General features: G+C 43.5%; 1 protein-coding gene across 21 annotated transcripts in view; it reads right to left on the minus strand.

The window, feature by feature from the left end:
- ARPP21 (cAMP regulated phosphoprotein 21) overlaps positions 1–15,537 on the minus strand; it is a 381,834-nt gene that overhangs the window by 66,092 nt on the left and 300,205 nt on the right. For all 21 annotated transcript variants that reach the window (XR_008309905.1, XM_053262075.1, XM_053262076.1 and 18 more), the window contains one exon: positions 10,135–10,386. Coding sequence is in view for 20 of the 21 variants with exons in the window: in XM_053262075.1 (XP_053118050.1) it covers positions 10,135–10,386 (252 nt within the window). In the remaining variant the exon portion in view is untranslated. The remainder of the gene's footprint in view (positions 1–10,134; positions 10,387–15,537) is intronic.

Here is a 15,537-nt window from a genome sequence, read left to right on the forward strand (position 1 = left end):
AAAACTTCACTAACCATGAAAACATGAAACTAGAAAAACATGAAAAATAAAATTCAAGCAAAATTGATGTAAATATAAATGTGCAAATTGATGCCAATTTAACCTATGAGTTGGCAAAATCTGATAGGAAGTGAACAATTTGCAATGAGCCATGAAAATAACCTAAGAAAGCACTTAGCTTCGAAAGTTCATGTCATGATTCTAAAGAATGATTCTTTATTCACAGCTTCCTTGACAATCCCACCAGCCACAGCTCAATCACTGTAAACTGTTGAAAGGCAGACAACAGGTTGGCTGAAATCAAGACTAATGAAGCACTTGCACAATAAGGAAAGTTCTGATAGCACAAGCAGGCCATGTTTCTACATGAAGTCATGGGGATACCTGAAGTTGCGCTTTTGCGCTATTGCACAAATGTTTCCTAGCAAAAGATATGAAGCATGCCACAGGTATACATCTTGTTGGACTTAGCACAACTAGCTAGTGCAAAAAGCTTTGCACTAGTGTATCACGTTTATGGTTGTCAACTGCTAGCAATCCTAGGAAAAACTGCAGGCTATTGGGAGGATTCTTATAGATTCCACATACAGCCTATAGCTTTAGGATCCTGCCAATGATTTCTGGCAGGAAGAGACAAGGAGCACCCGTTCTCTGCTACATAAAGTAGTCCAAAACCAGAACTCCTTTTGTATCAGAGGATTAAAGAACAGCAGTGATCGCATGAGTATGGTTCTTCCCCAATAACTCCACCCTTTCTTTGTGAATTCCTGGACACCACCAAGGAAGCTGTATCCTGAGATTATTTGTATCTTGCAGGCTTTTGACCTTGACTGTCCCTGAAGCAGCACAGGAAGCAGCCACAACCAAGAAAGAATTGACCAAAAAAGCCAGTTGTGTGTGTGTGTCAGTTTCACAGTTGTTATATCAACAGAGAGTTGATCTATGAGTATCTCAGTTTATGGTTTAATCCATGCAAGGGTCAACATGTGATATACAGATTAGGATGAAGGTGAGAGCGGAAATCAAGCCTTTTCAAGATATACTATATATAGCTAAATGTCTGTCGGAGTCCCCATCCCCCAGGGGTTCTCTAAGCTGGATGACTAGGGGGTCCAAGAACCTGAAGCAGAATCAGGGGATGAGGGCTGGGAGATACCAGCACCCACAGAGGGTCAGGAACCCCTCTTGGAGTTCCAGGGGATGACCTCCTAGCGATATTCCAGGGCTCATCAGCCCACTCTCCAATCATAGAGACCCCAAACTATCCTCCAAGAGGGGGGCACTCAGGAGCCACCTCCTCCACACAGCCTCTCAAGAGAAACCCCTCATTCTATGGCCACCCCTCACTCCCTGAGTTCAGTCCAGACAAGTGGGGTGTCCATAGTCCCCCAGATCCACTGGGACCCCTGCTTGGTCTCCCTGACACAGTGGTATAGTCATTCCTACAAGGAAATCAACCAATGCTGCCAAAATGCCCACCTGACAGCCAGAAAGCAGACAACTCAGGGGTCTCCTCAAGAGGAGGACCAACAGCCTGACTCCTCATGAGTAAACTTTGTTTGGTCTCAATTTCCAGGGAAAGGGTGTGTCCCTTTCCTAAGGGTATTTAGGTCACTTCCTTCGCTAGGCTAGTTGCTTGTAGTATCTGCTCAAGTGGTCTGAGCCTGTTGAGCTCTTATACCAGCTGAAGTCTAGAATTTGTTCATGCCTTGTTTTTACCTGAAAATGACCATCTGATTCTGCTCTTGATCCTATTCTAAGACACCATTCCAGGGACCTCTGAACTAGGTGGCCAGATTTGGCTTTAAAAAAAGCCAAATTCTGGCTTATGGCCCATTTGACCCACGAGTATACCCCTTAGGTTCTGGCAACCTTGCCTCTGAATTGGGTCTGTTTGCCTAAGAGAGTGGTCTTTAACTCTTGCTTTTAGGGAACTGTCAGCTCTGCTAGAGCCAATGGGATCTCCAACCCCAAAAGGGTGAGTGCTGCTGGGTGTGGTGCATGACAAAGCCTTACAGTGTACATTTCAGTAAAACACTTCACTTTGTAAATACTGGACTGAGGGAGGCCACACGTTTTCTCTATATATGCAAGATTACTTTTTCTTGTAATACATACAAGCATGCTTGTGAAACTGAGTTGCTCATTGATTTGTTCTGTGTCTATAGATCCCAAAGTTGTGTTTCTGACTGATACCAACCTTTAACAAACAGAAATATCCCAAACATCAAGGTCAAAAACTAAGCTGCTGCAATGGAGGTATCACAGCCATGGCTACACTGAACTGAGTGCACCTGAACTGATTATGTTCAAGGCATGTTATTATACCAGTGTTTGCATCTTGACCTAGAAACAAAAAGCAAGCAGAGCTGGGTGTCTGGAGGAGCAAACAAGAAGTTCAAACACAAGGTGGGTTCACACACAACATGGAACCTACTTGCAATGTTGGTAACTGGCTTGTCTGTGACTGTCTGAACCCATGCAAAGGCAGGAACCTGAAGTTTGTTCACTGCATCACACTGAGATGAGCAACCAAGCTATGAAGTTGGCTTGCCACGGCAAGTGCTGCTTACGCTGAGGTAGGTTTGTCCCAGGTGATCCAGCCCCTTTTGTAATCAAGATCAGTGGATGACATGGGGAATGCTTGACTCCTGGTCAGTCACAGACAGCTCAGATCTCATCAGCGTATACTTGAATTTGGAGTTTTTGCATCGCTTTACACTTGCCAACACTGAACCACATTTGCCATTTTGTTGCCCACTCACCCAGTTTGGAGAGATCCCTTTGGAGCTCCTCACAATCTGTTTTGGATTTCACTACCTGAAAGAGTTTGGTATCGTCTACAAATCTGGCCACCTTGCTGCTTACCCCTTCTTCTAGATCATTTATGAATAGGGTAGGGGGGAATAGGATCATTTACAGTAGACAGAGAGAAATTTTTCTCCCTCTCTCACAACACTAGAACCGGGGGTCACCCCATGAAACTGAAAGTTGGGAAATTTAGGATCGACAGGCGGAAGTACTTTTTCACACAGCCCCTGCTAACTCGGCAAAGATGCAGCTTTTAACATGGTGATTCTCTTTATTTAGCAGGGGGAGAGTAACTGGCCCTATCCACCCCCAGCACAGTACCTCCAATGACTGTTTGGGACAGGGGACCATCTTTTTTATGTATTATTTATTTTTCTATGTAAACCGCTTTGAGAATGTTGTTGAAGAGCGGTATATAAATATTCATAGTAAGTAGTAAGTAAACTGCTCTGAGCCATTTTTTGAAGGGCAGTATAGAAATCTAATAAATAATATTATAATAATTAATCTATGGAATTCCTTGCCATGGGATGTGGTGATGGCCACCAGCTTGGATGGCTTTAAAAGGGGTTTAGATACATTCATGGAGGGCAGGTCTATCATAAGCTACTAGTCTGATGGCTGTGGGCCATCTCCAGCCTCAGAGGGATGATGCCTCTCAATACCAGCTGCAGGGGAGCAACAACAGGAGAGAGGGCATGCACATACCTCTTGCCTTTGGGCTCCCCAGAGGCATCTGGTGGGCCACTGTGTGAAATAGGATGCTGGACTAGATGGGCCTTGTGCCTGATCCAGCAGGGCTGTTCTTATGTTCTAAAGTGGTGATTCTCTTTATTGAGCGGGGAAAGAGCAACTGGCCCTATCCATCCCCAGTACAGCATTCCTCCAGTGGCTGTTGCCTATCTTACGTTTCTTCTGTAGATTGTGAGCCCTCCGGGGACAGGGAGCCATTTATTTATATCTATGTAAACTGCTTTGGGAACTCTTGTTGAAAAGAGATATATAAATATTTGTCTTATGTGCAGAAAGCAGGTTAAGTCTACTCAAGTACTTGGTGACAAAGTTGCAGTAAGAAGCCTTACTCTCCTTCACCCTGGCACTAGATAGGCTGGCCACACTGACTGTATATTTGCAATATACAAACCCTCTCTCCGTATACATTTCACACCCTCCACCTGTCACAATGGTATGCATATTCCTGGAAGCTGTTTTTTAAAATGACCACATATTTTGTGTTTTTCTAGTTCCAAAGCAAGGCCCTTTATTCAAAGAGAACCGTTTTCTAACATGAATATATGAGCAACAGTTGTTATATTTTTATTTTTGTACCACCCTTCATCCTGAGACCTACCCAGAGTGGTTTACAATAAGATTAAAAATGATCATTTAAGTTCAATAAAAACAACCTTAAAATAAAATAAAAATCCTGGATAAAAAAGCACTCTTCAATTTCTTCCAAAGGGCTGGGAAAGAGGGAGCCAGGTAGATCTCAACCATGAGTGAGCTCCACACCCTGGGGGCAATCACCAAGAAGGCCCTGTTCCATATGCTAGACTAATGGGCTTTAGCAGGTGTTGGCACAGAAAGCAGAGTCTCTCCAGTCGAGCTAATCAGGTGGATAGATTCAGCTGAGAGCAGGCACTTCCTAAGGCACCCAGGGTCTAAGCCATTTAGGGCTTGAAAGGTAATAATGAGCACCTTGAATTGTACCTTCTCCCACCCAAAGAGACCCCAGTAACTCTCACAGCAGCCCATCTTGCCTGAAACTGGTACTATTAAATGCCAGGTCCATAAATACAAAGACCACAGCCATCCAGGAGGTAATCCTGGATGAGCACATGGACCTGGCGTGCATTACGGAGACCTAGTTGGATGATGGGGAAGATGTAAATCCCCCTGGCTCTGCCCACCAGGTTTCTGGGTGCAGCTTTCTCCCCACCGCAAGGTGGGGTATGCGGAGAGATGGGGTTATCGTGGTTCAGCGGGAGACCACCCCCCGGACCAGATGCTCTGTCTGCCATTCTGACTGGTTCGAGTGCCTCCAGTGTTGGTATACTGCCCATTCTGCTTTCTCCCCGCCTGAGGTAGTCTCAGATGTGGCATTGAGGACCCTGCAGCTGTTAGTCCTGGGAGACTTTAATGTCCATGCTGAGGCTGCCTTCCTGGTGCAGCTCAGGGCTTCATGTCCTCCATGAGGACCATGGGCTTGTCTCAAACTCTCAACTAATTTCTGGTCCCACACATGTGGCAGGCCATACACTTGATTTGGTCTTTGGGTCTTTAGTGGACAGTGGGGCTCCGTGGATAGTCCAGGAGACTTCAATACCATTATCATGGATGGAGCCCTATCTGGTGAAGATTGGACTGAGGGTGGACCCAAAACACCTCTGCAGGGGTGGGGTACCAGTTAGGATGGTCCACTCTCAGAAGCTTATAGATCCTAATGGATTCCTGATGGCCTGGTCTCCTTCTGGTATGAGGAGATTGGTTGGGTGATTAACATGGTCGTGCCTAGGCATCCTCTTCCGATCCGCTGAGCCCAAGCGACTCCCTGGTATACAGGTGAGTTGTGGACAACGAAGCAGGCTGGTAGACGGCTTAAGCATTGTTGGTGGAAAACTCAGAATGAATGTGACCGAATGCAGGCTAGAGCCCATATTAGGGTTGATGGCGGTGAAGAAATCCTACGTTTCTGCCACTATCGCATCAGCTCAATATCATCCAGTGGAGCTTTTTCGAGTGGTTCGGGGCCTCCTCGATCAGGACCCTGAAGATCATCAAATAGAACCCTCAGTACCCTGCTGTGACGTATTTGTGTTACATTTCGCAGATAAAATTGCTCACATCCATTCTATTTGGATGCTAAGATTTTTGCAGTGTTGGAACTGGATGTTGCCAATGCACTCTCTGGTCTGTTATATTGGATGGTTTTCAGATTATGTTGCCTGAGGAGGTGGACAGGTTGCTTGGAAGGCTGAGGCCTACCACGTGTGTGCTCAACCCTTGCCCTTCATGATTGGAGGGGTGGGGGGACAGGGTCCATGGGTGGAGGGGGTGGTGAATGCCTCTCAAAGGCAGGGGGTGGTTCCCCAGCAGTTGAAGGAGGCAGTCATCAGGTATCTCTTAAAAATGCCCTCATTGGACCCAGATTACCTGAATGATGTTCAACCAGTTTCTAACCACTCCTTCTTGGGCAAGGTGTGGAGAGTATGGTTGCATCTGGGCTCCAGACTGCCCTGGATGAATCTGATGACTTAGATCCTTTCTAGTCTGGCTTCCGACCTGGATATGGGATGGAAACTGCCTTGCTTGCCCTGGTGGATGACCTACACCGGGAGACAGAGGGAGTGTGACTCTGTTGATTCTCCTGGACTTCTCAGCCACTTTTGATACTAACAACCATGGTATCCTTCAGGGACTTGGGGGCACAGTTATACTGTGGTTCCACTCCTACTCTGAGAGTTGTACTCAGAAGGTGGTGCTGGGGGATGCCTGCTCCACCTCCTGGTCTTTGGCCTATGGGGTGCCACGGGGATCTATTCTGTGCCCCATGCCATTTAACATCTACATGAAGCCTTGCAGAGGTTATCTGTAGGTGTGGGCTACTGTGCCATCAGTATGCTGATGGCATCCAGCTCTACCTATCTTTTAAGTCAGCAGACACCAGGGAGGCAGTGGATGCTCTGAACCACGGCTTGGAGGCTGTTCTGGACTGGATCAAGGCAAACAAACTGAGACTTAATCCAGATAAGACCGAAGTGCTCTGGGTTTGTAAAACTGATTATCCAAGTAGTGAGGAAAATCTAGTCTTGGAAGGGGTCACACTCCCTCTGAAAGACAAAGTCCACAGCGTGGGGGTGCTTCTAGATCCAACGCTGTCCTTGGAGGCACAGGTGGCAGTGGTGTGCAGAAGTGCCTTTTACCAGCTACGGCTGGGGTGCCTGCTGTGACTCTACTTGGAGAAGTCGGACCTGACCTCAGTCACTCATGCTTTGGTAACATCCAGATTGGACTACTGCAATGCGCTCTATGTGGGGCTGCCCTTGAAGACAGTTTGGAAGCTTCAGCTGGTTCAGAATGCTGCCACAAGGAAGCTCATGACTATCATATCCATCCTGTGGCAGCTTCACTGCTTACCAGTCTGGTTCCAGGCTAGATTCAAGGTGCTGGTCTTGACCTTTAAAGCTCTACCAGCTTGCAGCTGGGGTACCTGTTGGACCACATTTGCCCATATGAACCTGCCAGGGCCCCTCCGCTCATCATCTCAAGCCCTGCTCATGGCCCCACCACTAACAGAGATCCAGTTGGCGGGAAGTAGAGACAGGGCCTTCTCAGTTGTGGCCCCTCGTCTTTGGAACACCTTCCTGAAGTGTCTTTTAAAAAACCAACTAAAAATACATTTTTAAAAAGAGGCTTTTAAAAATGTTTCACCTGTTGCTTATATCTGGTAGGTTCTTTAGTCTTTAGTTGTTATAATTCTTAGTTTTAAGTTTTTAAAAGAATTTAATATGAAATTTTAAAAGCTGGTTCTGATTGTGGTTTTAGCTTGGAATTTTAACTTGTTTAAATTGGTTAATTGTATTAGTCTGATTTTATATTGTAACTATTTTATAAATGTTGTGAGCCGCCCCAAGCAGTAATATACTGAGTGGAGAGATAAATGAAGTGGGGGAGATAAATATTTTTAATAAATACCTAGAAACAGATTGGTAGCCAGTGCAGTGCCTTCAAGACTGATGTAATATGCGCACTATGTGTGGTCTCAGAAATCAATCTGGCAACCACATTCTGCACCATCTCTAGTTTCCAAATACTTTTCAAGGGCAGCCTCATGTAGAATGCATTGCAATAATCCCAACATGACATGACTAAGGCATGGGTGACAGAGGCCCTGACTACTGGAGGTTTAGTACTGTATCCAGTATGAATATGAATTATTCAAATATATGTTTAATTTCCTCTATATAACAAGAAAGCACTACAAACATTTTAAAAATAGCCTCATATGTAACACTGAAGAGAGACAGCAACAAAACTAAGAACTGTAGCTAATCATAAGAAATCATTAATAAAGATAAAACCAGGGGAAGAACTGGTAAGATAGGTTAAAATGAGAGAGAGAGTGGGATGCTAGTAATTAGATTTTAGCATATCTATCTATCTATCTATCTATCTATCTATCTATCTATCTATCTAAAGAGAGATTTCCAAGCTTTAATTAAGTTTGGAAATATGGCTTCTTAATAAAAAATGCATATGGTAAAATTTGGCTAGAATGTCATCTAGACACTTTGCTCCACAAAAATCACTTTCCATACTCTGAGTAGATACTCAGGAGGCATCCAGTGATGTCTAGTGACAAACAGTAAGGCCTAATCAGTCTTCCAGAAGACAGATGCATTACAGACCTGCCATGCCTTACATGTCCAAGTCAATTAAAATGATTAATAGCTAATACTACTAGAGGCTATATGAAGACTCCATCTCCAAACATAGGAACAATGGTAAACAAAAGGTGACTGTTCAGTCTCATCTGTAATACCCTGTGCAGATGTCTCCAGAACTACAATAGTTTGTTACAACTAGACTACCAAAATATATGCCAAATCATGTTTCATATGCACAATCAAGTATTCATTCATACAATTATTGTTCTGCAACAGCTGCTTCACACAGAAATGTACATCACTTGATCAATCAGCATTTGATAACTCTCAGCTGAATTTGTAGACTGGCTCCTTCCAGACTACCAATGCACAAGCCAAATAATGTTTCATGTGCACAATGGGGAGGTGTGATTTTCATCAGTCTCCTCTTTTTTCTGCCTCCTGTAAATTTGTCCATGATGGTTAAAGGGCTGTAAGAGGAAAGGGAGATTGGCAAAAATCTCCTCCCTGACTGTTGTGTGTGCAAAACATTCAGTGTGTGCAACATTAGTTTGTATGTCAGCTATTATATTTGCAGTGATCAGTCTGTGATGGTTCATTCACACATGAAAGTCATAATATGATGCTACAGTCAATAAGTGACAACATACATATGTGAACTAGCCAGCACAACTTTTGGAATCAAGGAAACAGGAGACACTGTGAGGAGTAAGTAGTTTATGCATTTGCTTGTTCATGTGAAGCCATAATCTGCCTTCCCCTTGTTAGATAATGAAAGGGCAGATATGTGGTCATGTTTACTCACAGAAAATACTGTGACAGTTTGATAAGAGTTTTCTAGGTGATAAACTGCACATTATGTCCTAATGCTAACTATGGACCAAATAAGACAATGGGGCGATTCACACGATTGTCCTGGGTGGTGGTGGTGGGCGGGGGGAGGGCACAGGGGTGTGGGGAGGCTGCTTTTACCTTACCTTCCACCCAGACATCCAAGCATGTCCTTTTCTGTGCGCCTTCCACAGCCACATGGGCAGCCCTGCTCCATGAAGCACGGAGCAGGGTGGAGGGATCCGAGGCCAGAACTTGTTGTTCCAGACTCTGGGCATCCCTCAATGCAATGTGTGCACATGTGTTCCACTTGGATTCCCCTCTTAGACAGGAACTCTATGTGACTGTCTCTATTACTCCTAACTGGCTGCACGCAGCCCGAGGAGTAGCACGATACCCGGTAGCCGGGTTAAACCTCGGCTAAAAGCCGGGTTGGTTAAGGGGGTTAGGCAGGCAGGGAGCAGAGGGGTCAGCGAGGATCCTGCTGCTTCTCATGACCAGCATAACCCTGCCAGGAGCAGCCCAAACAGGGTTAGGCTCGTTGTGAGAACAGCTTCAATATATGGTGTACTATAGATGATTTGGACCAGTGTTTTCTTTTAAAAATGTAAAGAGCTGTTGTGTAGGGCCCAATTTGGGTAGCAACCATGGTGAGGGTTGAGGGATACTATAATGCTTTCCCCATGCCATGGTCCAGATCTGGATCCTACCCCCAGCTCCTGCTGCCCTGCCTATCCTCCTATGGCAAGTAGCAGTCATAGGGTGTCCAATTCAGATGAGGATCACAGCGGGAGCAAAGGGTTAAAAGCTCCCTCACTTATGATCCCAATCCATATCAGCAGTTTACACAGTTATTTACCCTTAAAAACACACACGCAGGCTCCAGTAATACACTCTACATGTTGTCTGCTTTGGTACGATATAAATTAGCATTATGAACAATCTCCTGTCTGAATTTTTTCTGCATTTAGTACTGACCTATTGATTTACTTCTAAAAATGTTCCTTGGACATCATTTTATTTTTCAGTGAATTACGTAAATCTTTTAAAATTAATCCAAAAGAAATGCTTGAAGATGGGAAGCAAACGACAAATATATGCTTACCTGAGTAGGTGGTTGTTGTTGTACGTAACCCTGTGGTGGGGGTTGCAGTACTTGTTGGGATACCGGTGCACCTGAACCTGTGAAACCTCCAGCGGGGAGCTGCTGGCTTGGGGATGCCATAACATAACCAGGCTGTGGGGTAGACTGCTGTATAAGAGGTGATGGATAGACAGGACCAGAAGGCGAATCAGGGTTGTCTCCTGATGACTGACGACTTAAGCTCATCTGGCTAAACTGCGTTATGTCATCTCGCTGTGAGGCAAAAGTCAGTTGAAAATGATCAACAGAGATCTCTGCAGTAGATATTTGGAAAACAAAAAATTGGGTTCAAACAAGCATAAACAGGAAAAAATACATTTGAGCACACAAACAAGTCAAAAATGCACCAGCCTGGAAGTAATCGAATTCACCTTCACTAAACCTCTCCACTTTCACTCCCCTCCCCTCCAAGAAGTCTAAATGATAAACTCCGTATTAATCTTGATATCACCTACTGGCTTTTCCTTTCTTGGTACAGATTTGACCCTATCTCCACATCTGCAGGCAAAATGTAATGTGAGCTGCTTTCCAGTAATCACAAAAGCATGAACTTTTAGTCTACAAGCACACATCAGATGCTCCACTGCCAAGATAGAAACATTTGGGCCACTGTCTCCATCTCCTTTAAGCAACCTAGGTGACAGTCCTGATGCAGAGAGTTTCATTGTGTACATGGGTACTTGGATATGTTCATAATGCTCCCTCAGATGCATGTGATTCTTGACCTACTTCAATGTCATGCACAACTCTTCATACAAATCCCTGTTATGCATGCAGAGCTATTGCTGCTCCCAATGTTGTCATGACTGGCACTCAACAAAAGCTCCAATTTGTCTTAATGCAGGACTGCACAATTTTGGCCCTCCAGCTGTTTTTAGACTACAATTCTCACTCTCGTCATTCCCAGCCACAATGGCCAATAGTTGGGGATGACAGGAGTTGTAATCTAAGGTCTGCAGAAGGGCCAGAGAAAATTGTGCAGCCCTGGTCTAACATGTTCATTAGAATGTAGGAAGAAATTTGGTTCTGAAGACACATATTTTAAAATAGGGCTGTGCATCACATCAGGTTGGTAATTGAAATGGATATGATGCAAGCTTTATCACATAATTTTTATTGGACACCGTCTGAGAAAATAATATAATTTGATGCAATACAGAATACAGCAGTCAGGTGAAACAATGCCTGCGGGCAGTAGGGATGGAGCAGGATTCCCAACCCATTGCCCTGAGGCACAGGCGCTGTCTGGGGTGGTTGCCTCTTATCTCATTAGTAAGCTGCCCCTCTTCAGGCCTCACCTTTGGCAATGAACAGTGCTAGCAGTCTTCTGGTTCCCAAAGAAAGGCAAGTTTTAAACAATTCTCTGCAAGCTTCATTCACCTTTTGCAAGCAGTCATCATTACCACTTATTCAAAATATAAATTATATATATATATAATTTTAATTTTCTCTATTTGCCATTTTTGAATTTGGAGAAGTGATACATTCTTTACATATTATTCTCATTCATAATATGGCCTCAGAGGATTTTAGATAACAGATAAAACATATTCTGGTACGTTTGCAGACTCTCTCTCCAATATGCTAGTCCACAGATGGATAATGATAGTGGATCCTTCAGCTAGTCGATACACTTCATTAGATAGTGGATCTAGCAGTTCTAGGAGTTCTGTTGCATTCTGTTAATGCTGTGTGAGGAGGGAAAGACAACTTGGTATTGGAAATGACTTGGAGACACAATGAGAGGACAGTAATAGTGATGACCAAACAATGACTGGTGACACAGTGGCAAAACTGCTAGAGGGGAGGTTTGCCAGTATGGGCTGGTTTGCAGTATCAAATTTTGGGGACAAAAGTAAATCTATGGCTGTGCACTGCCAGTAAAAATAAAACTATATGTAGATGTTTCTAGAGGATATACTTAGGTGAAAAGAGAGCATATTTTTGTAAGGTTCTGTGTTTCTTCAACTTAAAAGCCTAACGAGTTATGCTTTTTAGGTTCTAAAGAGTTCATTTTGCTTCTGTCTTACAAACAGAGGAAGCTGCTTTATACTGAGTCAGACCATTGGTCCCTCCAGCTCAGTATTGTTTACACAGACTGGCAGCGGTTTCTCCAAGGTTGCAGGAAGGAGTCTCTCTCAGCCCTATCCGGAGATTCCAGGGAGGGAACTTGGAACCTTCTTGCTCTTCCCAGAGCAGCTCCATCCCCTAAGGAAATATCTTGCAGTGCTCACATGTAGTCTCCCATTCAAATGCAAGCCAGGGCAGATCTTGCTTAGCAAAGAGGACAACTCATACTTGCTACCACAAGACTTTTAAAGGGACAACATATGATTTTTAGTACATCAATTGAACTAAAATAAAATAGGCAACAGAGAAGAAAGAGAAAAAATCCGCATGCCATCCTATCAAGCCTACTAAAATGTCAACTGCAATCAACAATAACTCAACTGTGACGCTTAAGCTGCATGTCAAAATTAGCCCCATGGGCACTTTGACTTTTGCATTTTGGGGACCCCTATGTCTCAAGTCTCTAACACGTGTATTCCACTTCCTCAAATTCTTCCAGCTTTCCCCCTACTACATCTTAACATTCTCCTAAGCTTTACCTCGAGCAGTTGCCTGGCTAGTGTACCTAGGCAGAGAGCAAGGAAATGCCAAGGTCTGGCTGCCTGTCTGGTCCAATCAGACAAGAATTAGGAAAGTTACTGTACTTGACAGGAGGCAATCGTACATACCCCTGTGCTAAGAGAAAGAGGTAACCCCTTCCATCAGCAAATGGTCAAGGACATATTGTGCAATTTTGTGATGAACAGCTCTTTCAGGTGCTTAATCAGCTTTCCACTATCAACATGGCCTCTTCAAGTGTGCTTCATTTATTTTGTATTCAATTTGTGCATCTTGTTGTTTAATGCTTTGGCATGACACAATAAGCCTTTTTGCCTTTGCCTTTACTTTATTATACTGGCAAAGTTATTTCAACATTCTACCATTATAAATCCTGAACATTCTACTCATCATAAAATCAAAACTGTTTCTCTAATCTGCTAGGACATTTTCAGACCTCAACTTGGTGATAAATGCCAACACCCCACCAAATCTGGGGCAAATCTGATGTAAAATGGCTGAGATGAAGCAGTTGGAAAATTAAACCTTAAGTTCTAGAAAACTGTTGGCTACCTTTTTTTGGCATCAGATAACACATCTTAATTTTTTTTAACTTTAATTTTTTAAAAATGTCCTTTAAATGTTTTTAAAAATTCAGGTATATACTGAAGCATAATCCTGTATTGGGGGAGTGGGATTTCATCCAGTATCCTGAGTTATAAGGCTCTGAAGTTCACTTTGAAGTCAAAGTTAGGAGGGTCAAGTTCTAGAGACTGACTTCCTGGTATTGATCATAGCTACCTGATGAAGATTCTAGGAGCTGTTGGCACTTCTATAATTAATGTTCCTTTCTCTCCCCTATTCCTTCGATGGGATTTTTCTCTTTCTCCACTGAGACAGCAGTAAGGTGGCAGGAAGCGTACAAGGGCACACGGTGAGGCACCACCATGTGTACAAGGGCACATGTACAAGGGTACAAGGGCAAGCATTCAAGGGCACATGGTGAGGCACCTTGTGAGGAAGCTCAAGGCAGCAGCAAGGTGGCAAATGGAGGGAATGAAAAGCAGCAGCAGCAATGAGGTAATGGTGGGCCTTGCGATGGCACACGAGGCTGTGGCAAAGGAGCAAAAGGACTTGGGAGGGCATGCGAGGCAGCAGTGGTGTAAAAAGGGACTTGCCAGGGAATTGGAGGTTGTGGTGAGGTGGTAGGGGGCCTTTTAAGGGTGCACAATGCAGTGGCAGACTGCTTTTGAACATGGAGGTTCTATCAAAGGTATACTGCCTGATATGAGCAATTAAAATGTTGCCTTTGTACATTAACCTTCTTCATCAGAGATCCTGTATACTGCTTATGAATATGGAGGCTTTACTTAGCCAGAATGGGCAAGAGCCACTGTTACACTTTTCTTTCCCACAGCGACAAAGCTAATTTTCCTTTTAAAAAAGTGTGGAACTTTAATAATTGAAAAACCTTCGATTTAAGATAAGATGCTTTAAATTTTCACTTGTGTTCTAAAAAGCATAGAAATTGCAATTTAGGGTACCTGTCAATTTCTGCATCATAAAAGCTGTCAAGACTTTGTACAATTGCATATTATGCTGCCTTTAGAAATGAGACTCCACATACGCACATTTTTCTCTAGTCTTTCAGCTCACGTTTCTCACCTGGGGAGGAATACAGCCTGACAAAAATTCAACAGGTGCAGCTTTGAGATGTGCCTGATTTCCCTCTTCCAGCTTCCCAAGAGATGTGCCTGATAAATCTCTACAATGCACTGTAAGAACTCTTTACAGTTTATATGGTATGGAAGTTAATTAAGATGGGCACTTTGACTTATTTCCATGCTTTTTAGAGCATGAGTTAAAATTAACTTAACTCTCAGTAAAGTTAAGATTCAGTAATGAAAGATGTTTGGATTACTGAATCACATATTTGTACCAGTTATCTTTAAGGGACTGTATCCCTACACCAATATACTGCAAATAGCTGGTGCAATCATTGCCTCATTCTAAGGTTTGTTCCTGAGAATTGAAAATGAAACATGGTTCTTTGTGGAAGAGCTGAGCTTTAAAGAGGCACCTTTGTGTTCTGTTTCTTATTATTTTGCTATGTTTCTTCTCCACTACCTTTCCATTATTCCTGAATGTGAAGCAATGTGTATTTGCAAATGGCATCATGCAATGTGGAAGCTGTACATATGGGATTCACATTCCTACCATGAAGGAAGAGGTTTCCCTTCTCCAAGGAACCCCAAATTTCCTTTTTCTTATTAAAAAAAAGGCTCAAGTTTCATGCAATGCACCTTAGCACCAATACACACCTTATTGAATCCTACAACTCGGTTCCACCTATAAAAATCCCTTTCAAGCAGTTTTCAAATCCATCCTTATGCACTCCAAACACAAAGTAATTCAGGGGAAGCTTAAATAAGTGGTATGGAAGGTAGAGCACATGTTTTGTATGCCAAAGGTCCTAAGTTCAATCTCTGGCATCTCCAGGCAGGACTGGGGAAAACCCCTGAATGAAACCCAGGAGGGCGATTGCCAATCAAAGAAGACAATACTGATGAAGATGGACCAATGACTTGACTTCCTATAGGTTCTAAATTCACACAAACATTTAAATGAACAGGAGATTCAATGGCTGACAACATTAAAATAGTGTATAGGTCATCAATTTGGGAAAGTGCCTAACACTGCTATAAATCTTGTACCACTTTCAAAAACATTTTTTGGCTGGACTGTGGACTTAATTGT

Source organism: Hemicordylus capensis, chromosome 6, assembly GCF_027244095.1.
Source record: "Hemicordylus capensis ecotype Gifberg chromosome 6, rHemCap1.1.pri, whole genome shotgun sequence".
NCBI lineage: Eukaryota > Metazoa > Chordata > Lepidosauria > Squamata > Cordylidae > Hemicordylus > Hemicordylus capensis.